At 46.0% G+C, this 27886-nt stretch overlaps 1 protein-coding gene across 2 annotated transcripts in view; it reads left to right on the forward strand.

The window, feature by feature from the left end:
* Positions 1 to 27886, forward strand: part of PIGG (phosphatidylinositol glycan anchor biosynthesis class G (EMM blood group)) — a 1313866-nt gene that overhangs the window by 239348 nt on the left and 1046632 nt on the right. For both annotated transcript variants that reach the window (XM_085636625.1, XM_085636626.1), the window contains exon 6: positions 8133 to 8345. In XM_085636625.1, the coding sequence (XP_085492751.1) occupies positions 8133 to 8345 (213 nt within the window). The remainder of the gene's footprint in view (positions 1 to 8132; positions 8346 to 27886) is intronic.

Consider the following 27886-nt stretch of genomic DNA (forward strand, 5'->3'; position numbering starts at 1 on the left):
CTAGGAGTTACCTCTCAAGCCCCCCAAACAGGACATAGTGGACTATGTACTTAATCTCCGCTCCAGGATGGCTGAGTATATGAAAAAGGCAATCAAAAACCTTGAGGCTAGCCAGGAATTACAAAAAGCCTGGCATGACCAAAAGGCTGTGCTATCTACCAGCCAGGACCGAAAGTGTTGGTGTTGGAACCTGTGGCCCCAGCAGCCCTCCAGTGTGAGAAGGTGGCCTGATATATGCTGTCCACTAGTTCTAGTGGGCACCTTGCAACAGTCCAAACAGCCCCTTATGTTGATAGGTTAAAGACAACCTTTATTGAAAGCTATCCTAGTGGTAGCTATGGAGAGCAGCCTTCAGGCTAAGTCTTTGAAGGAATGTATAGCAGCTTGTTTTACCAGTCTATAATCTCTTGAATGATCAAATGAAAGGACAACCACACCAGGTATATATTTAAAATATATGTATTTAATATCAAACACACCCCTCTAGTCTCTTTATGAGACTGGAGTTCGAAGTACTTAAGTTACAAGTGAGCAATCATCAGTAATGGCAAAAATACACGTTTGGGTCCTAGGGGCGTACCAAACCATATACCAAAAAAGTGGTATAAGAACCACGACTGAACTAGACACAAGACCTAGAGCCTGTAGAATTGCTGGGACCACAAGGAACCACCCATGGTAGTGACACAGGGGACCCACGGGGATTGTATGCAGTGTGTAAACACAACCACGGGTTCCCGTTATCTTCTATGGGCAATGTCGCGGTTGGAAATTTAAAGATTAGGGACACTTCTAATCGAGTCAGGACCAAACCCTTTTGGACTTAAGAAGTTCTAGGGCTAGCACCCACGGGTGCACCGGAGTACTCGAGTTACCTCACCCAGGGAAGCCGGGTGCATAGGTGTCTTTTGGTGTCGGGTCGCGTCGTCGATTTCAATGGAAGCCTGCACAGAACTGCTGCTGCCGTGAAAAGGAGAAGTGTCCGGAGAGATCCAAGCCTGGATCTAGGATGGAAGGAACCTGAAAGCAGAGGGGACAGAGTATGGGTCACTAGCCAGTGACCGAGGGCAGGATGGACCAGTGCCCACAGATGTCCAATGCCCACAGATGTCGGGTGCTTCAGGTGAGTTGATGGGTGTCTTGACTCTTCAGCCACGAGGTCCAGGAGGCGTCGACGAAGTCCACGAGCCGCATTCGAGCTGCCCCACGAAGTCTGTTGTTTGCTGCGGTTTCGGCGACCAGAATGGACCCAACAAGCCTTGGCAATGGCAAGTCACAGGAATTCAGAGAAAGGACTGCGGTGCAGACCAGCAAGGTCTGAGGGACTCACCCATCGAGGGTAAGTCAGGGCACGTCTGAAGCAACCAGGAAAGCCCAAGCAGAAAAGGAGTTGCCTTCGTGGGGACCTGCTAGCCAACTTGCTAGTGATCGCGAAGGAGCCTCGAGCGGTCGCACTTGAAACTGGCCCACGGGTCACTCGTGGAGTGGAGGCCAGCAATCTTCGGTGCAGGAGGTGCTCAAGTCTGGGGCTACTCGGAGCCCAAAGCACAACTTCGAGGAGGACCAGGAAGATGCTGTTGCTGCAAAAGATCACGGTGTCCAGGGGTCACGGTTCCACGTCACTCACTATAGCCACGGGCCTCAGCTTTGCTGTGGACTCAGGATAGCCTCGGGGAAGTCTTGAAATCCACCTCTGGTGATGCAAAGACTTTGGCGTCTGGCGGGAGCTTCAGTGATGCAGACCGGTCAGTTGCTTCTTTGGTGCCTGCCAAGTAGGGGAGTCACTCCTTGACCCCAAGGGAGATTTCTTCCGTCTTCTAGTCGTGATAGAAAGTCGAAGGTCCAGGATATATGTTGGAGAGTTTCGGCCAGGGTAATCTAAAGTCCTAGGGACTGGATTCCTATGCTTATAGTAAGTTTAGGGGATGGACTAACTCTAAGGCCTCACCTATGGGTGGGCTTGGAAAGAGGGGTGGTTATACCCATTTCCTTTGTCCAGTTTCACGCCAGAGCAGGGGTATGTAGCCCCTGCAACCGGTTTGAACTGGACTACGCACAGGGACACCAAGTATGCCCCCAGTGCAGGACTTCAAAGCACCAGATTGTGCTCCCGCCCAGCCCCAATACACATCTGCCTGTCTGGGGAGGTGGTTACACCTCCCTTCGACAGGAAACCTATTGTGCAGGCCTCCCCTGCCGGAGTTTCGGTCAGCAGCAGGAGGCCAGACCCGTGTCTGTGGCAGAGGCATCCATTTTGTGATGCTAGGGCTCAGGAAAGTCCTACCGGGTTTAGCCAGTGTGAACATGTCTCTCCCTCTAGAAGGGTGGAATGCTACCCCCGCGGCCAGAACTGGAGGGGGGGTAGTATTCCAAAGCGCTTGACACCAAACACAACATGTTTTGATGCAGCCATCCCAAAGTTAGCATTTACCGCGAGGTTATAATGCACTAAGGAGTATATGGTATGGCTGTATCACAGAACAGCCATAAGGAAGTATTTCCGAAAGCTGCAGAGGGGCTCAGCTTATGCTTGTGCACCATCTCACGTAAAACCAAGCACTCTACCTTCAGGATTGTCAAGGCCTGCCATAGGAGTGACTTATAGGTTTATATGTGTCTGTATATATATGTGGATATAGGTAGCCTATACCACAGTAAGGGGTGCAAGCACACCCTTACCCAGGCTGCAGTAGCAGACCCATGGTGCCATTTTGGAGTGCTTCCCAGGGGTGGCATAATACATGCTTCAGCCCCTGGTAGGCCTCTGAGGTACTTATGCCCTAGGTACATAGTATACCATATACTAGGGGCTTATAAGGCACTCCAGAATCCAATTAGCTATGTACCTAATGTACATGCAAACCATTTTGGAGAGGAAGCAGCTAGGCTGTGGTCCTGATTAGCAGGGCCACAGCCAGACTAAGGTCGAAAAACAGTGAAACACCAGCAAAAAATTGTGGTACCCATGTGAAGCAGATCTTACTCTCCTACATCCAGGACAAATGGAGTGGCCCCCATACAATTGTTGAGCAGAAAGGGGAGGTCACCTACTTGGTAGACCTTGGAACCCCTAGGAGTCCCCACAGGGTACTTCATGTCAACAGACTAAAACCATATGTGACAAGCCAGACATGGGCTCGCTCATGGCTACTGATGAAGGACAGGAGGAAGAGAGTGAGCCACTCCCTGACCTGCTTTCTCAGAACCCTGATGATGGTCATCTGATGGTGTAGCCTTTGCAGGCAGCCTCATTGCCCAGCAGCAAACTGACTGTAGAAAACTTCGCAGCCAGTTCAGACATATGTTTTCTCTGACTCCAAGTCAGACCACCTGGTGCACTCATGAAGTGGACACTGGGGACAGTCTGCCTGTGAAGAATAAGATCTACAGGCAACCTGATCATGTCAGGGACTGTATAAGTACAGAAGTCCAAACGATGTTGGATTTGGGAGTCATTGAACCCTCAGATAGCCCTTGGGCTAGTCCAGTAGTCCTTGTGCCTAAACCTCACACCAAAGATGGCAAGAGAGAGATGTGGTTTTGTATGTACTACAGGGGTCTCAATGCAGTCACTAGGATTGATGCCCATCCTATCCCCAGGGCAGATGAGCTAATAGATACTTTGGCCTCAGTCAAGTTTCTAAGCACATTTGACCTGACAGCTGGCTACTGGAATATCAGACTAGCTGATGATGCAAAGCCAAAAACTTTATTTTCTACCCCTAGTGGGCACTATCAATTTGTGGTAATGCCCTTTGGGTTGAAGAATGCACCTGCCACTTTCCAAAGGTTGGTGAATCAAGTCCTTACAGGCCTGGAAGACTATAGTGCAGCATATCTAGATGATATTGCTGTCTTTAGCTCCACCTGGGAGAATCACCTGAGGAATGTTTTGAAGGCCCTACAAAAAACAGGCCTAACTATCAAGGCTACTAAGTGCCAGATAGGGCAGAGTCAGGTTGTGTGCCTTGGCCACCTTGTAGGTGGAGGCCAGGTTCAACCGTTGCAGAGGAAAATCCAGACCATAATGGACTGGGTTGCTCCAACTACCCAGACTCAGGTGAGAGCCTTCTTAGGCCTGACTGGGTACTATAGAAGACTTGTCAAGGGGTATGGATCAATAGTGACACCCCTGAATGACTTAACCTCTAAGAAAATGTCCAAAACGTTTCAGTGGACAGCTAGCTGTCAGAAGGCATTTGATGACCTGAAGCAGGCCATGTGCACTGCTCCCATTCTGCAGAGTCCTGACTACTCCAAAAAGTTCATTGTCCAAACAGATGCATCTGAGTTGGGGGTTAGGGGCTGTACTGTCACAGTTGAATGATGAAGGTCAGGATCACCCAGTAGCTTTCATAAGCAGAAGGTTGACCCCCAGAGAGAAACGTTGGTCAGCCATTGAGAGTGAGGCCTTTGCTGTGGTTTGAAGAAGTTGAGGCAATACTTATTTGGTACTCACTTCATTGTTCAGACAGACCATAAGCCCCTCTTATGGCTAAAACAGATGAAGGGTGAAAATCCCAAATTGCTCAGGTGGTCCATTTCCCTACAGGGGATGGACTAAACAGTGGAACATAGACCTGGGAGTAACCATGCCAATGCAGATGGACTCTCCAGATATTTCCACTTAGAACATGAAGACTCAACTGGTCAAGGTTAGTTTAATGTCCCTGCGTTTTGGCGGGCTTGTGTAGGAGAGTAGGATCTGCTTCACCTGTTTACCCCCACTTTTTGCTGGTGTTTCACTGTTTTTCGACTTTAGTCTGGCTGAGACCCTGCTATTCAGGGCCCCAGCCTAGCCGCTTCCTCTCTAAAATGATTCCATGTACTTTAGGTACAGTTCAGATTGGATTTGAGGTGCCCTTATAAGTCCCTAGTATACGGTATACTATGTACCCAGGGCATAGGTACCCCATGTATAATGCCACCACTGGAAAGCCACCCAAAATGACACCACAGGTCTGCTACCGCAGCCTGGGTAAGGTGGTGCATGCACCCCTTACTGAGATATAGGTTCACTATATCTCACCATATACTGCACATACAAACCTATCAGTCTCCCCTATGGCAGATCTTATCAATCCTGAAGGCAGGGTGCTTGGTTATATGTGAGGGGGTGCCCAGGCATGAGCTGAGCCCCTCTGCAGCCTTCGGAATCTCTTCTCCGGGGTTGTCAGTAGTGCAGCCTGACCATATACTCATAAGTGCCTTATAACCAAATGGTAAAGGCTAACTTTGGACTGGCTGCACAGAAACATGTCGTGTTTGGTGTCAAACACCTTGGAATCAGACCCCCTACACCAGTAACTGGTGTGGGAGTATGATCCCACCCTTCTAGAGGGAGAGACATGAAAACACTGGTATACCCGGTAGAAACTTAATATTGCCCTGGCATCACAAAATGGATGCTGCAGCCAAAGACACGGGTCTGGCCTCCTGCTGCTCACCGGAACTCCGGCAGGGGAGGCCTGGACAATAGGTTTCCTGTCACAGGGAGGTGTAACCACCTCCCAGACACGGTTATATGTATTGGGGCTGGGTGGGAGCACCCTCTGAGTGCTTTGAAGTCCTGCACTGGGAGCACATTTGGTGTCCCGGTGCGTAGTCCAGCTCAAACCGGTTCAGGGGCTTCCAGCCCCTGCTCTGGTGCAAAACTGGACAAAGGAAATGGGTGTAGCCACCTCTCTTTCCAAACCCTCCCTTAGGTGGGTCCCCAGAGTATGTCCAACACCCTACCTTAGTATAAGTATGGGACCCCAGTCCTTAGGACTTTAGATTACCCTGGACGAAACTCTGAAGCTGAATCCTGGACCTTTGACGCTCTGCTCAAGACCAGAGGACTGAAGAAATCTCCCTTGGGGTCAAGGAGTGACTCCCCTGCTTGGCCAGTACCAACAAAGCTATTTGCCGGTCTGCTTTTCCGAAGCTCCCGCCGGACTCCGAAGTATTTGCAGCCCAGGAAGAGGATTTCCAGACATCTCAGAGGCCGACCCGAGTCCCCAGCAAAGCTGAGACCCGCAGCCCTCGTGAGTAGCGTGGAACCGGAATTCCTGGTCACCGTGCATTTCTGCAAGTGCATTGACTTCTCGACCTCTCTTGAAGTCGTGCTTGGGCTGACTCCTCGAGCACTGAATCCACTGAAGATTGTCGGCCTGGTCATTCTGAATGACCCGTGGGCCGCCATTTTGTTTTTCGTCTCGAGGTCCCTTCGCGATCCCTGGTCCTTTGACTGGTGGGTCCATGAGGGGGTAACTTTGCATCTCAATGGGCTTTCCTGGTTGCTCCAGACGTACCCTGACTCCCAACCAAGTGGGGAGTCCCACAGACCATGCTGGTCTGCACCAAAGCATCTTTCTCGTTTCTGCGTGGGTTGCTGTTGCCAAGGCTTGTTGTGTCCAATCCGCGCACCGACGCAGCAGCACTGGACATCCCTCGTGGGACAGCTCGAATCCTGCTCCTGGTCGTCCTCAACGCCACCTGGTCCTTGTGGCTGAAGAGTCAAGCTTCACCTCTTACACCTGAAATCACCTGACATCGGTGGGCATCTGTCCATCGCCTTCCTGGTCACTGGCTAGTGACCCAGACTCTGTCCCCTCTGCATTTAAGGTTCTTCTCATCTTCGATCCAGGCTTGGATCTCTTCGGACACTTCGCATCTTCACAGCAGCAGCACTTCTCCCCCAGCTCCCATCGAAATCGACGACGCAACCCAACACCAAAAGACCCCTATGCACCCGGCTTCCCTGGGTGAGGTAACACAAGTACTCGGTTGCTCCCGTGGGTGCTAGCCCTAGAACTTCCTAAGTCCAAAAGGGTTTGGTCCTGACTCATTTCTAAGTGTCCCTAATCTTTAAAAATCTAACCACGACTTTCCCCATAGAAGCTAACGGGAGCTTGCGGCTGTGTTCACACACTGCACACGGCCCCCGTGTGTCCCCTATGTCACTACCTTGGGTGGTTCCTTGGGGTCCCAGCGATTCTACAGGCTCAAGGCCTTGTGTCTAGTTAAGTTGTGGTTCTTATACCACTTTTTTTGTATATGGTTTGGCTCGCCCCTAGGGCCTGACATGTATTTGTGCTATTTTACTGTGATTATTGAAGTGTAACTTATGTGTTTTGACTTCTAGTCTCATTAAGAGACTAGGAGGGTGAGTTTAGTAATAAATACATATATTTTATATATATACGTGGTGTGGATATCTTTCATTTAGAGACTCAAGAGATTATAGACTGGTAAAACAAGCTGTTTATATTCCTTTTAAGACTTAGCCTGAAGGCTGCTCTCCATAGCTACCACTAGAATAGCTTTCAATAAAGGTTGTCTTTAACCTATAACCAATAAGGGGTTGCTTGAACTGATACAAAGTGCCCACTATAACTAGTGGCCAACTTCTCACACATGCTAGATACACAAGACCTGATCTTATTGTAATAAGTGATTTGTAAAGCAAACTTTCAGAGCAAACATTGCATTACACCAGTGCTTGTTTAGTTCTTGACCTTTTAGTGAAAGTTTCCTTGTGTCCAATACCTTCTTCTTTTAGTTTGAGCAAGCTCCATATCTACCAATGATAAAACAGGGAATGGAAATTTTAAAACCAGGTGATGGGGCCAGATGATGCATCAATGATGCTTATCTTTCAGACCATATAGGGGAGAATGCAAGTGATGTCTTCCACTAGGGTCAGCTTTAAGAGTGCAAAACAGAAGAGTCAACAACTGCTTAATGATCAAAATGAGTGATTATGCCCCTAAACGATGCACAACTCCCCATCACAGCCAAGCAGCACCATTCATAAGGAAGTTGTTTTATTCGTGGCATGTGTATCTGTGTGTGTATCCGTGTCCGTTTGTCCTTGATTTTATCTAGTAAGTGATACTGACTTGTGATGGTGGCCTACTCTTAGGCTCAAGATTCTTCAACTTCACCGACAGCCATAGACTTAAACCCTCAGTTTCACTCAGATAATTTGGACATGATGCAAGCAGGACTCTTTCTGTGGCTTGTAACTATGGACTGTGTTCACCACCTTCGGTAGTCTCAGCTATACATTGTCAACAATTTCACTTCTACTAGTCTCTTTATCTGGGATGATAAGATACTTTTTGTAAACGTAACTTCTTTTATTCCAGACTTCCAAAAATCTATAGAGACTGTACCCCAGACTGATGTTACTCCTACATTGGCAGTAGGTCTTGGCCTGCCAATTCCAAGAAGCAATTTGGGAAATATATTACTTCCTGTTATAGAAGGCAGATCAATGAGAGAACAGCTGCATTTCCTACATTTAAATGGTTTCCAACTGAGCAAACTACTGCAAGAAAACATACCTACATATGAAAAAGGTGAGTCCATTTATACCTGCTGATAAATTTCTTCAAGACTAGTATTTTGTTGGTTATAAATGTTTATTTTGCAGCAGTAGGTTGTGTCGTTAGCAATTTGACTGAGCCCGCTTCCAACACTCCCACTCAACTTAAGAACATGTTGAAAATGTTGGTCTTAGCATCTGTCTAGTGATGTGGAATACACTGGTGCCACCAGGAGGGGCACCCTATCTCATCTTTACTATTTGCCGCTTCAGTATTGCTGTTAGGCTTGCTGGCTACAAGAACAGGTGGATCACTTTCACAACTAGTGGGGTATTGGTATCATATATGCAGACATGCAGACAACATTCTCATATTTATGAAACACTTAGGGCACTAAAGCGTGTCTGGTGGTCCAGGGAACATCAGTCTCATGGGGGTGCGGCGGTGGTGGTCTTCTGACCTCCCTATTACAATTAGGGCGGGCAGACTGCCATTGCCCCACCCCAGCCACCAGGAATCGCCATTACCTGGTGGTGGTGCAGAGTTTCCTCTCTGCCACGGTGTTGCAGAGTTTCCTCTCCGCCGCAGTTATCATGACGGTTCCTCCTCCATGAAACCGTGGTGGAAAGGAAACAAAGGGGGCCCTACAGGGCCGCCTTGTGCCTCCACACCATGGGGTGCATGTAGGGGGGCACATGTGCCCCCCTGTGTGCATGCACCCCTGTTCCACTTTACAGTCCATGCTCGTGCAGGAATTTGTTTTGGCGTTCCTATTGCGGTGCCTATTTTCAGGGCATCGCTGTGGGAATATAAAAAAAGCCCGCCAGACACGAGAAATACTTGTAATTAAGCAGGTGGCCCGACCACGGGTTTGGCGGTGCAACGGTGAGCCGGACCCAGTGCCTCTATGCCAAACTCGTAATCAGGTTCTTTGAGACAACCCTTCCTCCCATAATACGAGAAATAGATGTTCATATTTTTCTGTAATGAAGATGAATTGAAAAAAATATGAGTTGGTTTCACACATCTCGACCTCACTAGGTAATGCTAGAGTATCCATTTTGCTGGTTCACCAAGTTTGCTAAATACTTAAGGATTAAGATTTATAGGAAGAAAATAGGGGTCATTTCTGATAAATGGTGCCCAGTGATAGAGAATCTGGTCACTCAAGTAGACACATTGACATGGTCCCCTACAACAGGGAGAATTCACCTAATATAATGGTGGTATTACTGAAATTTCTGTTCTTGTTTGTTAATGTACTGATCCCATCAGCCAGGGCTTTGTTTGCACACTTCTAATCTGACAATACTGATACCAGTTGATAAGCAACCCTGTGTATGTTGGGAGATTTACCTTGCAATAGAAGTTGATTCATGAGCTCAGATTTTGAACTGTCCCTGTTTGATGCACACACTACGTTCAGGCTATATTGGTTCCATCCTCCACCACATATCCCACATCTAGTTACAGAGAGAGATACTACGACCCACTTCGAACAGTAAGAACAATCTGAAAGTGTTCACCTCACTTGCTGGTTCACATGGTATCATCCACTAATGTGGCTTGATAAGAAATGGGGCATTTAGTTGACCAAAAATGAAAACGGTCACCTGCATTGCCACTATTCAATAACCTTTTGCTCTCTCTTGCATTTGAGAGGTCTATGATTAAAGCCTTGGGCAGATCTGGGGTGTCAACCTTATGACATTTAGGGCCATATGTAGGTAAATTACATTTACCGATTCTTAAATACCGAATTTTACCGATTCGGTATTTATGAATCGGTAAATGTAATGTAGGTAAAATATTACCGATTCTGTATATGTCGGTATTTTAGAATCGGTATTTACCGATTCGGTAATGGCAACTGGCTTCCCATTCATTCCTATGGGCCTGGAGGCCCATAGGAATGAATGGGAAGCCAGTTGCCATTACCGAATCGGTAAATACCGATTCGGTAATGGGGGAGGCATCATCTAGGGTGGCAGGGCGTCACATTGACACCCTGTTGCACCCCTGATTCGTCTATGTGTGCACATGTGGCGCACATACATGCCCTAAGGGCATGTATGTCTGCCACAGTGCACACTTCAAAGTGCACAAAAATGCTTTTTTACAGCTATTCGTCATTTACCATCAACTTTTAGTTGGTGGTAAATAACGAATCCCCACACCAACGACACACTCCCCCTACATCTCATTTCAGGATTCGGTATTTACCGAATCGGTAAAATTACCGATTCGGTAATTTTACCGATTCGGTAAATTACCGAATCCTGAAATGTGCCCCCTACATACCAAAAGCCTAAATACCGGTCGGTAACGGGATATTTACCGAAAATCGGCCGTTACCGACCGGTATTAGGCTTCCTACATATGGCCCTTAGACATCGATTTAAAAATTGTTTTTTATTTTTAAATCTTAACTTTTCAACAATATCTGAAGGAAGGTGCTGACCTTTTTGTATAGTTCAGTCTATGATATACCATGGAATCGTAATTCTCCTTGTAGGAGAGTGGGATCTGCACTTATGTTGCCCCCACTTTTTTTCTGATGTTAACACCGGTTTCTGTCTATATTCTGGCTGGGTCCCTGCTAATCAGAGACCCAGCCTCTCTGTTCTCTCTAAACAACTTGGAGTGCATATTAGATGCACTAGTGATTGGATACTGTGGTACCTTATGAGCCCCTAGTATACGGTACCTTAGGTACCAAGGGCATAGGTACTTCACAGGCCTACCTGGGGTTGAAGCATGTATTATGCCACCCCTGGGAAGCAGACTAAATCTGACACCACAGGCCTGCTACTGCAGCCTGGGTGAGCTAGTGTTAGCACTCCTCACTGAGATATAGGTTCCCTATATCTCACCTTACACACACATATAAACCTATCAGTCACCCCTAAGGCAGGCCCTATCAATCCTGAGGGCAGGGTGCTTGGTTTACATGTGAGGGGATGCCTCTGCCTGAGCAGGGCCCCTCTGCAGCCCTCAGAGTCTATGCTCTGTGGCTGTTTGTGGATGCGGTTAAACCATATACTCTTAAGTGCATTATAACCTCGCGGTAAATGCTAACTCTGGTATGACTGCATCAAAACATGTCGTGTTTGGTGTCAGACGCTTTGGAATCATACCCCCACACCAGTAACTGGTGTGGGAGTATGATCCCACCCTTCTAGAGGGGAAGACATTTACCCACTGTGGAAACACGGTAGATTCCTGTAAGAGCCCTGGCATCACAAAATGGATGCCACCAGCACAGACACTGGGCTGCCCTCCTGCTGCTGACGAAACTCGCAGTGGAGGAGGCCCAACAATAGGCACCCTATCACAGGGAGGTGTAACCACCTCCCAAACAGGATTTAGTGTATTGGGGCTGGGTGGGTGCACTCCTAGAGTGCTTTGAAGTCCTGCACTGCTCAACCCCCACATTCCAGCCAGATACCAACACACACCCCTTCCTTCATAACAATAAAACAAAGGAATAGAAACCACAAAAAAATGCAAGCATAAAATATGAAAGGCATTATAAGGCAGAGAAAGTTACAATGTGTAAGACATTACAACATTTTTTAATCTTGAAATTTGGAAGGAACAAATTTCAATCTCGTGGATGCACATCTTGCGGGAACACGGCTAGAAAGAACACATTCCCTCCCGTGAACCCCAATGGGCACTACCACAGGGGAGGAATAAACACCAAATTTCTTGTTGATATAACCCAGCATGGACTTGGGTACCATGGAAACGGCACTCTTGTTCCAAACCTTTCCATTCTCCAACACCACAACGTGATCACTCACTGCAGACACTCTCTTGGGAGCAGAGAAAAGAGACTCACAGTTGCGAATAAAACCAGGCCTCTTGATTCTCACCCAATGACCCACCTTCACAAGCAGGGTACTACGAACCCCAGGTCTAGTATCATACTTGGCCTGGGTGGCAGCCCTGATAGACACCACATCAGCCAACTTCCTCATGTCCACCACTCTCCTGGACATCCACTCCTTGTTCAATTTGGAGCCCGCAACTCTCCCCCTTAGTAAGGTAAAGGGAGCTATTCCATTGCTAACATGTGGGGTGGCCCTGGTGTAGGAGGTAGGATTCCACCCTTCAGAAGCGAGCTTTGTGGGGTAACTGGTCTAACCGGGTCGGCACAAAATGGATGCTGCCGACCAGCGACACATTTCTGCCCTCCTACTGCTGAGCCAAGCTTGAGCAGAAGAAGGCAGCACAATAGTCATCCTGTCACAGGGAGGTGTGACCACCTCCCAGACAGGATTTAGTGTATTGGGGCTGGGTGGGTGTACTCTGAGAGTGCCTTAAAGTCTGCATTTGGACCACATTTGGTGTCCCTGTGCATAATCCAGCTCAACCCAGTTTTAGGAGCCATTGGCTCCTGCTCTGGCGCGAAACTGGACAAAGGATATGGGTGTAGCCAGACCTCTGTCCTACCCCTTCCCTAGGAGGGTCCCCTGAATCTGTCCAAACCTCTCCCTTGGGTAAAAAAGGGCTTATCTGGCTGTAAGACTTTAGATTTTACGTGGACAAGATTCTACAAGAAGAAACCACTGACCTTCGACCATCTGGACTTCGCTAGACCTCGACTGGGCTCGACTTCGTCCCCCTTTCCGTCTGAAGCTTAGTTTGTGCCTTTACTCCATACAGGCTCTGTGCAGGACCTGTGGTGCACGTAAGATAACTGAAGAATCTCCCTTGGAGTGAAGGCGTCACTCCCCTGCATTCGCAGGCACCGAACCGCAACTGACTGATCTGCTGCTCCTGAGCTCCTGCGGACTCCGTTTTCTGCAACACAGGAGGTGGGTTTCTGAAGGTCCCTGAGGTCAATCTGCCCTCTCACCGAATTTGAGGCCAGTATCCCTTGTGGGGACTGCATAACCCGAACCCCTGTGCACCGCATCCATTTGCAGTTGCATATGCTTGTTGGCGATTCCCGAGCTTGTGCATTGGACTCGTGTAGTCCTGACCCTGAGCAGTATTTGCACCAAAGAACTCCGGCCTCCTCGCACCGAGTGCTCCGTGGGCTGGTGCTTTGCAATCTTGCTCAAGGTCCCCTCGCGACACCTGGTCATTCGGCCTGTGGGTCATCCTGATTTCTCATGGGCTTTCCTAGTTGTTCCAGACGTGCACTGACTCCCCATTGCTTGATGAGTCTCCTGGACCTTGCTGGTCCACTCCGTAACCTGATTGACCTTCCTGCGTGGGTTGCTTTTGCAAAGGCTTGTTAGTGCTCCCACCGGACACCGACCTCTCAGCACTTGACATCCTTCGTGGGACAGCTCACCTAATGCTCCTGGTCGTCCTTGACGTCTTCTGGTCCTCGTGGCTGCAGAGTTAGGCATCCTTTCTTCGCACCTGAAGCACCCGACATTGGTGGGCATACGTCTACCGAGCCCCTGGTCAATCTGAAGTAACCCAGACTCTGTCCCCTCTGCTTTCAGGTTCCTTCCTTCCATAATCCAGGCTTGGATTCCACCGGACCCTTTTCACCCATCACGGCAGCAGTACTTCTTCACAGCCTTCCATTGAGATCAACAGGAGTTTCCGACTCCACTTCAGGCCTATGCACCCGGCTCCTCTGGGATAGGTAACTCGGGTACTACGGTATCCATGGGTGGGACGGATCTTCAAACTCTTAAGTTCCAAAGGGTTCGCTTGAAGTCCTCCTCGAAAGGTCCTTAAACGTTATTCCAACCGCGACTTTCCCATAGTGTTGTACAGAGGACGCAGTTGTGTTTCCTCACTGCACCCGTCCACCGTGGGCTCCCTGTGTCATTACCTTGGGTGGTTCCTTGGGGTCCCAGCAATTCTATGTGCACTAGGCACTGTGTTTACTCAAGTCGTGATTGTTATATCACTATTTTAGTATATGGTTTGTTCTCCCCCTGGAGCCCACTGTGTATTGTGCTACTTAAATCTGTTCTTTTGATCTCGTATTGTGTACTATGTGTTCTATCCCCATGTAGAGGATAGTAGAGAGTGTTATATTAATAAATAGATATTTTTATATAACTACTGTGTGGTTCTCCTTCATTTAGTCATTCAGGAGGTGATATTCTGGTAAAACAAGCTGCTTTACATTCCTTCAAGATTAAGCCTGAAGGCTGCTCTCCACAGCTACCACTAGGATAGCTTTCTAAAGGTTATCTTTGACCTCATACATCATAAGGGTCGTGTGGACTGGTACAAGATGCTCACTTTAATTAGTGGACATCATATACCAGCCCAACCTCTCACACCTGGAAAATGAGTCGGTGGTGGGACACCAAAAAAAAGTGGGTTTTCACCTCTATTTCGTCCATTCTGCCACGTCGAGCATTGAGCTTTCCCTGCCACAGTTGCTTGAATGGAAAGGTACATCATAATCTGCACGGAGAAAATCTTGTGGGTACTCCCTCCGGCAGCAGCTGCTGCCTTCGACACAGGAGAAAAATTCTGGTGGAGGTGGCAGGACTGCAGAGGAACTTTTTGGTTAAAGTTAATTGGGTCATTGGGGAAAGGAAAGTTGAGAGTATTCTTTTGCCTTGTAATCTATCCCAGTAATCCAATAGATTGTGATAGAAGCTAGCAATGTCAGATACAAGAGGCCTATACTTATGGGGTAGCTACAACAGATGAGATAGGAGAAAAAGATTGCTCAATTACCACCCATGTAGTCTTAAGCGGAATTCCATGCCAGTCTAGGGCTGGGTGTATTTCAGATGCATATATGTAGCTTTCAACATTCGATAGTCTCAAGCCTCCTGCCACTGTTTTCCTATAAAACATCGATCTAGGTACTCTAGGGGCCTTGTATACATACATTGCCTTTATTAAAACCTTATGTGTTTTTTTTCAACTTGGAGGACTTTGAATGCTTGCATATATTAGCCCAAATGTATATTAAAATATAAGTGACAAGTACCATATTCTAGCAAGTTCTAGACAAAAAAAACAGGATTGCTGAAAGGTGTTGCACTTCCTATGTTGTTGACTGGCGGGTACACAGAATGGCAGTGTCCAGTCAAAGACATCTGCCCTGGCCAGAGCTTAATACTGCTTCAGTGTCTTAAAGTAATTGAAACTATTTTGTGAACGTTTGTATGTGGCATTTGTAGCTGTAGCTAAAGATGCTCTGCATATTCCTACCATCTAGTATTGGGTTTGCACTGTTACAAGTTGTTTTTGTTCAAAGAAGTCTTTTAAGTCACAAGGTACATGGTGGCTCTTATCTTAATTGGCAGTGCACATGGGCACCAAACTCAATGTTAAATTGTTTTTTTCTGCCATTGGGTTTGGGTGTATATTTGTGGGGCTCCCAGTTTGACATGTTCATCATGCTTTCGTTCAAGCCCAACTGGCCAGGTCGACTCTGACACACAGGGTAAAAGTGTTATCGCGCCCGAGCTCCTCAGTAATCGCTTTCCCAGCGAACGACTACAAGTGACTCTTACCAGTCAGGGCCTTGGCCCTATTTGCAGCCATTTGCCCCTAGTCATCGAATACTTTCTCAACAACTACTTCGTGTAGAATGCACACAGGGCTTTTGGAATGGGCACCTTTACAGTACTGTCCCTAGAGCCATGCAAAGTTCACATGGACCTACTGACACAGGGTTTGGAACCTCTGCCTCTTCCCCAACCATGATAGCCATTGGCCTCTGAGCCTGCATCACTCCCATGCACTGAAAGTACTTCACAGGCCTCCGAGGCTAAAGACCGTTTTGCTCCTGGCACCAAGACCAGACCCAGCTTCAGAGCTGCTATCTGTGCCGCCATCAGCGTGTCAAACCCCTTCCGATCTGAAGACTTAATTTGCTTCAAGACCCACTTCGACGGTGATCTCCCACAGTTCTGAGCGACTTATCTTCCAGATACATCAGAGGAGCTGGATGTGAGACTTAAACGCCTGTTCATCCATCCAAATTTGGGAAAGATCTCCACCAAATTGCCTCCCAAGCCTCAAAGGTCAGCTTATTCTTTCCAACCCCATGCCTTGGAGGAGAAAGCTGACCTTTGAGGAAGAGCTTGCTTTGGAGCCTCCCCAGCTGCCAAACCTAAAAGATGCAGGATAGGGGCACCACCCCCCTTCCTTATGTATCTTCTACTCCTCTTACTCCTCTTTCACCACCTGCTCCACCACCACCTTCATCATCACTGCCTCCATACTCCTCAGACGGCTCCCCTTCTCTTGTCACAGGAAAGGCAGACTCTTCCACCACATGATACACCATTCAATCCTGTGCCCACCGATGAGTCATGGGGCAACTATGATGTTGATCCCACAGGAGATCCTGTCCTGGGAGCACTATCTGGTAATGGCATCACCCACTACAACATCACAGTATATCACAGGGCCATATAAATGGAGGCCTTCTTTCACAAGGTGGATACGCATGTCCTCCATGAGGAGGTCGCCGTAGTCTTTATTAAATTTATGTAATGATCCACTTGATGACAATATTCGGACTTCTCATTTATTTTAAATCAAATATAACTCCTAAATATTTACTTCCACCGCCTCAATTGTGCCTTCCCCAGTGAACCATGTGAAATTGTTACTTTTTGAGCCAAGCACCAGAATTTTAGTTTTATATAGGTTAACTGTTAGATTATTTTGTTGCCAGTACAATACAATTAGTTTTCTTGAAGGATCTATTTGTGAACAATCGATGATCACCAGATCATTGGCCTTTAATAGGCAGGGGACATGAATATCTCTCGCCTTTGGTGAGCATGAGATGGTTTATGCTAACAAGAAAGGGAGATCTGCCAAAATAATGAGAAACTCTGAGGGGGCAATACACACTCCTGCTGTAACCCTTTATATACTGTGATTTTTCTGCAGGGGAGCCCTCGTGATCAATTTGAACTCTTTCCCAATTCCCTGAGAGTAGGATTCTCAATATTGCCGCCAGACCCCAGGAAATATCATTTGAACCATTTGTTTCTATAATAAATCAGTTTGCTGAATCAAATGAGGCTCTAAAACAACAAAAAAGGAGAAAAGCGTTCCCCTCTGGTTGATTGATTTTTCCGCCACTATCCAGAGGTTAAAACTGTGATAAATGGTTGAGCAGCCTTCCCTATAGCCACCCTGGTCAACAGAAATTAGTTTTTGTCTTCCACCCATTGTTATAAAGCTTACATGATTATCTTTGAATAGATGTGTTCTTTTTTGTCTGTTAAACTGTCTGTAAGATTATCCTGTTTAGGTCGAGCCTAGACAGCGCTTGCACTGTCTGGAAGAACTGTTGTATGTACTTTGTGGGATCTGGAGATCAGTCCTGAGACTAGTCGGCTTCCGCCTTTGCTTAGGGACTGTTTTTCTGTTCAACTGCCCCTATTCAACTGTCTTGAAAGAAAACGACCAGTAGAGGTCAGTAAAATACCAGAATTGCTTTCTACCTAGAGAATTTGTTTTTTTATTTTTCTGGCAACTGCCTCTATTTAACTTTCCTGATAGAAAATGACCAGCAGAGGTCAGTAAAATACTAGAATCACTTTAGCATTCCCTAGATTCCAGGCCATAGAAACTTGTATTTCACAAGCACCCGCATATTCAGTGATATGACCAACGAAGGGGCTGATATTATATTAAAAACAGAGCTTTGGACAATACAATTTCCCGCTGATAGGCAGTATTTCTCTCCATGTGTTCCCATACCTGGTGTGTTACGCAGTTTGGTGCTTACTTTCCCTCCATGTTAAAGAACAGTAGATGTTTCAGCACCCAGGCTAATGTGCTGCATAGCTAAATACACATAAGGTCCCAAAAGCGAGACTGATAGCATTGCAAATGCTTGTTTATATATTGGCTTGATCACAGCCCCCTTCCAACCATCTGGAAATTGCCCATTTTGATTAAAACATCTAAAGCTAGGTTTACAAATGTTTGCCAGCCAGTCTGCATTTAATTGTGGTTCATAGATTATCTGGGATTGGTCCACTTGTTAAATTTAGAGAAATTATACGTAGCTTTGTTGTATTAAATGTGAATTAACCAATTATTGCAGGTTCAAATGCTCTGATAAAGCTGTGGATCCATAAAGTGCACTAAAATACGTCCTCCAAGACTTTTCTGTTAGCTGATTATTTGAAGACATGTCCCGTATTTACTTCCTGAATTCGCTTGTAACTTTGTCCTTGATTACTACTAACTTTTGTTTCCAACACTTCTGATAAAATTTCCATTTCTTACTCCATATTGCGTGTCTTATAATTATTCCTTTATTTAATTTATTTTTTCTGTGGCTCACTGTCGTTTTATTTCTTTAAATTGAGACAAGTTTTTCTTAACTTTGAAAATCTTGATATAACCAGCCATTCTTAATGTTATAATTTACTTTCTGGTTCGCCTGAAATTCACCTAGTTTCTTCAGCCTGCACTTTATACAAGACACCATTTCTTTATTTAGGTTTGAATGCCCTCAATTCATTACCTTTCTTTCTTTTCTTTATAATCTTTATTTCGACCATTTAGATCATAAAAGATATACAACAATAAAAACATTTAAAAAAGAATTAACATTCGGATAAAAAATAACACATAACATTTTGAGCAGAAGCATAAATAACGAGTTACAAGATACAATTCATTCAATAGTTCTATTATCCCCAGTCTCAATCTGCTTTATATGACTTCCTCGAATGTGCCACATTGCACTTAAAAATTTAGCTACCGCAAACACAACCGGGGGCGAGAGATCTGTTTTTAACACTCTGTATGCATGTAGATAATGCCTAAGATCTTGTAATCAAAAAGGAGGGGGGGAGCTAGAAGAAGCTGTCATCCATTCTGCTTCCTGTTGTGTATTCAAAATCAAAGGGGAATGGATCACTTGTAACTGAAAAAAGAGGGGTTTCTAAAACGTTAAATCCGTCAGTACCTTAAATAGGTATTCCGAGAACCCTCAATCACGTATCATTGGTGGTCTGGCGGTTTATCTTGATTCTCCGCTGCATTTATACGTGTCAGCATTATCATTGGGTCTCTTTTGTATAATGCTTCCTCCACCTGGAGGGAACCACTGATTTTTCAGTAGTGATCAGGAATGGTCGTGCAAAAAGTGATATAGTGACATTAAAAATTTCTTTCTCACACTGCCCAAAGTTAATATTTATTCCGTCCGGTGTGTGAGGAGACTCTTTAAAAAAAGGTAAAAAAGGTCGTGCAGTAGGTTAGATTATGTAACCAATGCACTTGTTGGTGTCCAAATCAAAAGAGGTCGACATGTTTCTGCCCTTCAAGTGTCCCAGGAGGGGGTCGTTGGGCGTTCTTCAGGACCTAGTGGTTGTGAGAACCGGTTGTGCCCAGTTCTTAAGGAAAGTTTACAGAGTAAATTCGTAAACACGAGGTCTTAAAGTACCTCAAGGTTAATATTACCTAAGAACAGAAAGACATACAGTATAAAAAGAGACAAACAATGATGCGAGTACTGGTTATAAGTACTAGTTCAAGCAGACTTATAAGAAAAATGGCAATTCTTTATCACACTGTAAAGCGAACTGTTACAAATGGCAAGTCTTTATCATACTGCTGAGGTTTGACCAAGGGGGGTTGGGGGGGGGGGTTGTGTCAAATAATAAATCATATTGTACGTTTGAGTGTATAATCAATTACTACAATGCTAGAAAGTGGAAGGCTACTCTATCTAAGCCTTGGCGGTGATTTTAGCACAACGTGGGGTGGTGCGCCAATTCTTAGCGATGTCTCTCGGTATAGCTAATATCGTTTTCCGGTCATGTGTCTTGATACCGGACAGCAACCCTTATTTACCCAGTGATTTCAGAGACAACAAGAAAAGATTACCTTGTCGCAGTTCCGTATTCTGGCTGCTCCGTTGCCACCGTGAGCGCGTAGCCTAATTGATAAACAAATATGGGAAGGGGAGAGAGGTTGGGGCGAGGGAAGGAGGGACGGGGGGGTGGGGAAATGGCGAAGAAGGAGGTACCGTTAGATGATCTAATTCGTCGATACTTCTTGCCGTGGGACGGAGTCGTTCCTCAAAGCTCCTACCTCTTCTGCGGGCTGTGCACAACTTGTGCTGACGCTGACCTCCAGGGCTCGTGTGGGGCGTGATCTCGTGTGTGATATTTTATACAGTGAAAACAAAGGGAGGACAGCAAGGGAAAGGGTTTCCCCTGGAAAAACAGTGAAAACAAATAAGGGACTGTCCGTTAAAATGCGATCAGTTTCAATGTCACGCTGTGGAATGTGTTACTAAACAGTAACGTTTTGAAAACTTTAATAAATCCCTCCCCCCCCCCAACCCCCCTCCCCTAACTTCCGGGATCATCCATTAGCCCCGTTAAACTTTTCAAAACGTTACTGTTCAGTAACACATTCCACAGCGTGACATTGAAACTGATCGCATTTTAACGGACAGTCCCTTATTTGTTTTCACTGTTTTTCCAGGGGAAACCCTTTCCCTTGCTGTCCTCCCTTTGTTTTCACTGTATAAAATATCACACACGAGATCCCGCCCCACACGAGCCCTGGAGGTCAGCGTCAGCACAAGTTGTGCACAGCCCGCAGAAGAGGTAGGAGCTTCGAGGAACGACTCCGTCCCACGGCAAGAAGTATCGACGAATTAGATCATCTAACGGTACCTCCTTCGCCATTTCCCCCCCCCCCCCCGTCCCTCCTTCCCTCGCCCCAACCTCTCTCCCCTTCCCATATTTGTTTATCAATTAGGCTACGCGCTCACGGTGGCAACGGAGCAGCCGGAATACGGAGCTGCGACAAGGTAATCTTTTCTTGTTGTCTCTGAAATCACTGGGTAAATAAGGGTTGCTGTCCGGTATCAAGACACATGACCGGAAAACGATATTAGCTATACCGAGAGACATCGCTAAGAATTGGCGCACCACCCCACGTTGTGCTAAAATCACCGCCAAGGCTTAGAGTAGCCTTCCACTTTCTAGCATTGTAGTAATTGATTATACACTCAAACGTACAATATGATTTATTATTTGACACAACCCCCCCCAACCCACCTTGGTCAAACCTCAGCAGTATGATAAAGACTTGCCATTTTTAACAGTTTGCTTTACAGTGTGATAAAGAATTGCCATTTTTCTTATAAGTCTGCTTGAACTAGTACTTATAACCAGTACTCGCATCATTGTTTGTCTCTTTTTATACTGTATGTCTTTCTGTTCTTAGGTAATATTAACCTTGAGGTACTTTAAGACCTCGTGTTTACAAATTTACTCTGTAAACTTTCCTTAAGAACTGGGCACAACCGGTTCTCACAACCACTAGGTCCTGAAGAACGCCCAACGACCCCCTCCTGGGACACTTGAAGGGCAGAAACATGTCGACCTCTTTTGATTTGGACACCAACAAGTACATTGGTTACATAATCTAACCTACTGCACGACCTTTTTCACCTTTTTTTAAAGAGTCTCCTCACACACCGGATGGAATAAATATTAACTTTGGGCAGTGTGAGAAAGACATTTTTAACGTCACTATATCACTTTTTGCACAACCATTCCTGATCACTACTGAAAATTCAGTGGTTCCCTCCAGGTGGAGGAAGCATTATACAAAAGAGACCCAATGATAATTCTGACACGTATAAATGCGGCGGAGAATCAAGATAAATCGCCAGACCACCAATGATACCTGATTGAGGGTTCTCAGAATACCTATTTAAGGTACTGACGGATTTAACGTTTTAGAAACCCCTCTTTTTTTCAGTTACAAGTGATCCATTCCCCTTTGATTTTGGATAATGCCTAAGACCCAGGTGTACTGCTTGATTTTCCCGGCCCTATTGTGTTGACGGGTGATTTTTTGTGACTTCAGTCTCTTACCATCCAAGTCTAAGGGTTAGAGTAGTGAATGGAGCCTATTTACTAGGCACTTCGACATGATCCTGTGTTCTTCCCCATAGATCAGGGCTTGCACACATATCCTAGGGAATAGATTCGTTAGTATTAGGGATAACCTGTCCTGTAGTGAGGGTATTTCAGGGAGTCGTGCTGAATTCAGGCCTGGTAGGCCTCAAACGGGAGAGACTCCATCTTTCTTTCTGCTCCGGCAGCTTGAGATGCTTCTAGGTTAAGGGTGATGTTTTAGTTATGAGGTGTTATTCGCTTGGAGAGAACCGGTTCAGGCCAGCCCTTATCGAAGGATTGTATTTTTCTTCATGCCGAAGACGCTACATCAGGCCGGCCGGCTGGGAACGTGTCCTTGGTACGGGGAGGTACAAGAATTTGGTGGGCGGCAGGTTACGGGCCGGAATTTTCCATGAGGAAACGCACCTCTATATTAGTGAAAGTCTGAGGCAGATACGGTGCACTTACTTCAGCCCGTAGGCGGCATCTAGCCGTTAGCAGTAAAGCTACTACTTATTCCAGGGAAGACAGACGACAAACTGGAAGGCGGAATAACCAGAGAGGAGAGAGTAGCCGATGAGGAAGAGGTCCCAGTGACTCGGAGAAGGGAGGAGGGAATAGATCCGTGACTGCGGAGGTGTGACTTCCAGACGAGCCGAGGCACAGACGAGAAGGGAACCTAGATGACCATTGAGTGCAGGCTACACACGACTAAGGTGATGTCGACCCCTTTCTTATTAGAGTGTACAACCTAATCTTTCATTTTTCTTTGCAGGTTATGTGTTACATAGTAATGTTATGGGATTGCGTATGTAATGAATAATAAAATACCCAGTTTGTAGTGAATCAACATGTGCTGCGTGTTCTTGTATAAGAGGGTAGCCTATTCTTCTAGTCAGCTGTGACTTGACATGAACAGATGTTAACCCTGATCAGGTAAGTGGTAACTGAATAAGGGAGAGAGGAGCCCCTCGAACCAGAGAACAGGTTGTGCTCAAACTGGCAGTTCTTGTGTGACCTGATAAATAGTCCCTTGTTGTATGTTATGGTAATCATAGGATGAACTTGTGCTGAGGCTGCCGCCTGGGTAGGAAGTCCTGGGTCCGTCTGGGACCGCGAGGCTGAGGCTGCCGTCTGGGTAGGAAGTCCTGGGTCCGTCTGGGACCGCGAGGCTGAGGCTGCCGTCTGGGTAGGAAGTCCTGGGTCCGTCTGGGACCGCGAGGCTGAGGCTGCCCTCTGGGTAGGAAGTCCTGGGTCCGTCTGGGACCGTGAGGCTGAGGCTGCCGTCTGGGTAGGAAGTCCTGGGTCCGTCTGGGACCGTGAGGCTAAGGCTGCCGTCTGGGTAGGAAGTCCTGGGTCCGTTTGGGACCGTGAGGCTGAGGCTGCCGTCTGGGTAGGAAGTCCTGGGTCCGTCTGGGACCGCGAGGCTGAGGCTGCCGTCTGGGTAGGAAGTCCTGGGTCCGTCTGGGACCGCGAGGCTGAGGCTGCCGTCTGGGTAGGAAGTCCTGGGTCCGTCTGGGACCGCGAGGCCGCCACTTGTATTGTAAGAGGTCTAGATATATATATATATATATATATATATATATATATATATATGTGTGTATATATATATATATATATTAGGAATTCCCTGTCCTTATATCTGTGGTTGCTTGATAGGTCCTAGGAAGAGGGTAACGTTCTGACTGGGTTAGAGAGGCTCTGATGAGCGGGTTCTATCTGATCCGAAAACCCAAGCAGAACATTTGGCGTCACGAACCGTTTTCGAAACCTGTGTGCGTCGTATTGTCTCGTGTTTGCTTTCGGCGTGTCCGTGGTTTTGTTTGTATATTATTTGTGTTATAATTGTGTGTATAGTTTTGCTTCTTCTTTCTTTTCTTCTTTCTTTTTCACGATGTTTTCTAGAAAATCTAAATCTACTTTTAAGTTGCCCGTTGATATTCCCGGCTGGGATTCAACGCCTTATGAAGCCTTAGCCCGGGAGTGGGCTGATTCTACTGGTTTGAGTGAGAATTGGAATTCTTTTTTGGAGCTGGCGGAGCCGGCTAATGTGATTACTTGCTTACAGAAGGCGCCGGTATCTAAGGGTGATGAGCTTCCCATTTTAGGGCGCAGAGGTTGGATTGTTCTGTCTGCGTACAGGCTTCTCCATGAGCGGTTGTTGAAGTTGCAGAACTTGCATAAGGATTTGGAAGTGAACTTTGTTGAGATTCAGAATGCTCATACTTTGTTACGGTGTCAAAATAAGTTGCTTGCTGACAAACTTGAGACGTACCAAACTATTGCCGAGAGAGCGGCTGTGCGAATTGCTCGTTATAAATACAAGAATCGGCGTGGTCGGGTTTCGACGCGAAAGGTGCGTCTGGTCGTGGCGAAAGCCGGACTGGATTGGAATCCTGATGAATGGGATGGTAATATCTGGATCTCGAGTGATTCTCCCTCTTCGGGTGAGGAGTCTGCCAAGCGCGAGTCCTCTCGCTCTGGCCGTGCTTGTAAATCTGCTTCTTGCGCCTCTGATGGTGCACCCCGTGATTGCGCTTGTCCTTCGAGCGGGGTCGATGCTTCTTCCACTGATTGTTCCTCTACGTGTACTGGTCGAGCTCCTTGTGATGCTCATCCCGCGGTCTCGGCGCATCCAGTTTTTCGTCGGAAGTTGCAGCAGTCTCCCGCTGCTCCGCAGGGTGTTTCTTTAGACTCTTTGGAGGACTTTACTCAACAAGAAATTAGTGATATTTTGCAGCGATTTCGGCAGCGAGCTGGTGAGACCTTGCTCACATGGATGGTGCGCCTTTATGAACTGGGCGCTGCGGGCATTATGTTAGATAATGGCGATTGTTTGAAGTTTTGTTCCTTAAGTTCGGATTCTACTGTACAGGATCATTTTCGTAACTATAATGGTGGTGGTCAAATTTCTTTACTTCAATTGGCGACTGAGGGTTGTAATCAAAAGTATCCTACTGAGTCTGATTGGCCTGTGAATGACAAACCGTGGTATACTTTGCGCGACGCTGCACAACGTCTCAAAGAGGAGGTGATGAAAACGGCAATTTTTCTAAATACTGCCGACAGGTTGCTTGATGGTTTCTTGACATCTTCTGTGCGGAATCGCATCATTCGTTCTTCCCCTGTTGCCTATAAGCAGGTCATGATGACTTTATTGATTAATCAGACTGGTAACGTGTTATCTACGGTACTGGAATCGGTACGCCAACTCGGTGAGTTGGGTGACTGGTTTAAACCTGAACGGCAGTCCCGGCCTGACACTCGTACTCCTGGTGACAATAAACTTACTAGACGTGATATCTTTTCAGGTCTTCTGGCCGATGGTGTGCGGAGGGAGGACATTGACGGTGAGACTACTGCTCGTTTGTGGGAGTTGTTTCGCAAACGTGGCTTGGATCGGAAGGAGGGTGCCCGGCGTGTTCGGACGACTGAGTGTGATCGTGGTAGTTCTGACGGTAGCAGTGATGACGACCGCCGTGGGCGCTCTGTTCGTCGTGATGATCGACGTTATGTACGTGATATGTTCCCCCGTCGTGAGAGAGACAGAGAGGGAGAGGAGGAAAGAGAAAGGGGGAGACATGATTATGTTTACAGCAGACGTAGAGATGATAGGGATCAATCCCCTGAGTTGAGGAGGAGAGAGGATCGCCATAGTTTGGCCGATCGAAACCAGCAGTGCAATGCAGAAGACACAAATCCATTTCGTACTGGGAATGGATATGAACAGGAGGCACCGATACCTAAGAAACGTGAGAGTCTTTATCCTGATTTATCCTGGTACACAGAATGCAGTAAGCATGACTAGGAAATAGGTCAAGCTCCTGTACACAGATGGGCTCACAGAGATAATAGACCCTATGTAGATATTGATATTTATTGGAGACATCGTAATATCCAGAGGGCCCGAGCATTGGTAGATACAGGAGCGGAGGCCACTCTTATTCATGGAAAATCAAAGAAGTTTACAGGTCAGCCTTTTACAATTACCGGATTGGGTGGAAAGGAAACTCCTGCCGTTCAAACTTTACTTGAAATGAGAATAGGTAGAATCCCTAGAAAAGAATACTCTGTACTAGTGGTACCACTCTTAGAATTCATAATTGGAATTGATATTTTGAAAGGAATGACTTTGCATTTAGATGATGGATGTTACCAATTTGGAACTACGCATTATATATCGTCCAGGCCTATACGGGTTGGTCGTTTAAGAATGCCCCCCATAAAAGTTCCTCAGGCGACAAAAGTGGTTTGTCGGAAGCAGTATCGTATTCCAGGTGGTCATGAGGAGATTAGTACCACTATTCAGGGGGGTTACAAGAATGAATTCTGGAGGGCTAAACGATTGAATTATGAAGAGTCATGGGCTAAACTCCATTACGCATGTAAATCTAAGGACCTGAGAATGTTTTGGAGCATAATTAATAATTTAGAAAATGGAAATTTTAGAAATACAAGTGCCAATATAGATGAATTAAGCTGGATACATTTTTTTAATAATAAATTAACTTCCCGAAGCCAACTGATAAAGGAGTTTGAATGTCTTGATTATAAAGGTAAATTGGAGCCAGTTGAAGGGTGTGACCCTTTTGGTGTAAGGGACACACCAGGCTCTACGAATATTAAGTTATGGTCGGTAGATAAAGTTAAAAAGGTTTTACTTAAAATTAGATCAAATGGAGCCCCTGGACCTAATGGAATGCCGAACGCTATTTTTAAAGTCAAAATTGAGTATTGGCCAGAGTTATTAACGGTCCTCTTCAATGAAATTCGTAAGACAGGCTGTATTCCGGATTCATGGAGGGGAAGTATAATACAGCCGATCTACAAAAGTGGGCCCCAGGAGAATCCTGCAAACTATCGTTTAATTACCCTCACAGACGTAGATGCTAAAATATTCGCAAGTTGTCTGTTAGAGGAGTTGGAGTCTTGGGCGGAAAAAGAAGAATTGATTCCAATCTTTCAGACAGGATTTAGGAAGGGAGAATCGACTCTTACCAATTTGATTTTATTGTCTTTACTAGGAGAAAGAGCCATATGTAGGAAACAAAAATTGTACATTTGTTTTATTGACTTAAAAGCCGCGTTTGACTCTGTACCCAGAAATATTCTTTGGAAAAAGTTAATGAATTGGGGTATATCAGAAACTCTTTTAAAAATGATTAAATTATTGTACTCAAATACCTGGGTGCAGGTCAAAATCGGCAATGGTAGACATACTACCCGCCGCCTTGAGACAAATCTTGGGTTAAAACAAGGATGTGTGCTCGCTCCTTGTCTTTTTAATTTATTTATGTCTGATCTCCCAACCCATTTTAATGACGTAAATTCACATTCCCCTTCTGTAATGGGTAAAGAAATTAAATACTTACAGTATGCTGATGATAGTATTTTACTTAGCCAAACTATAATAGGATTAAAAAGATTAATACATTCTTTTAATATATATGTAACCCAAAATGGATTAACAATTAATATAAAAAAAACAAAAATTATGTTATTAGGAAAAGGCAAACTTGGGGTAAAGGACTTGAGTATCAATAGTTTGTCTGTGGACTGTGTAAAAACTTATAAATATTTGGGAATTACATTTGATGATCGGCTATCATTCAGACAGCACTTCAATAACTTGGAGGCTAAAGGCTCCTCACTTGCCTTCGCATTTCGAAAGTTAAGAGATAAATTAGTATGCCCCAATTATGACCATCTACTTAAAGTTATGAA

The sequence above is a fragment of the Triturus cristatus genome, chromosome 2_1, assembly GCF_964204655.1.
Source record: "Triturus cristatus chromosome 2_1, aTriCri1.1, whole genome shotgun sequence".
Classification (NCBI taxonomy): Eukaryota; Metazoa; Chordata; class Amphibia; order Caudata; family Salamandridae; genus Triturus; species Triturus cristatus.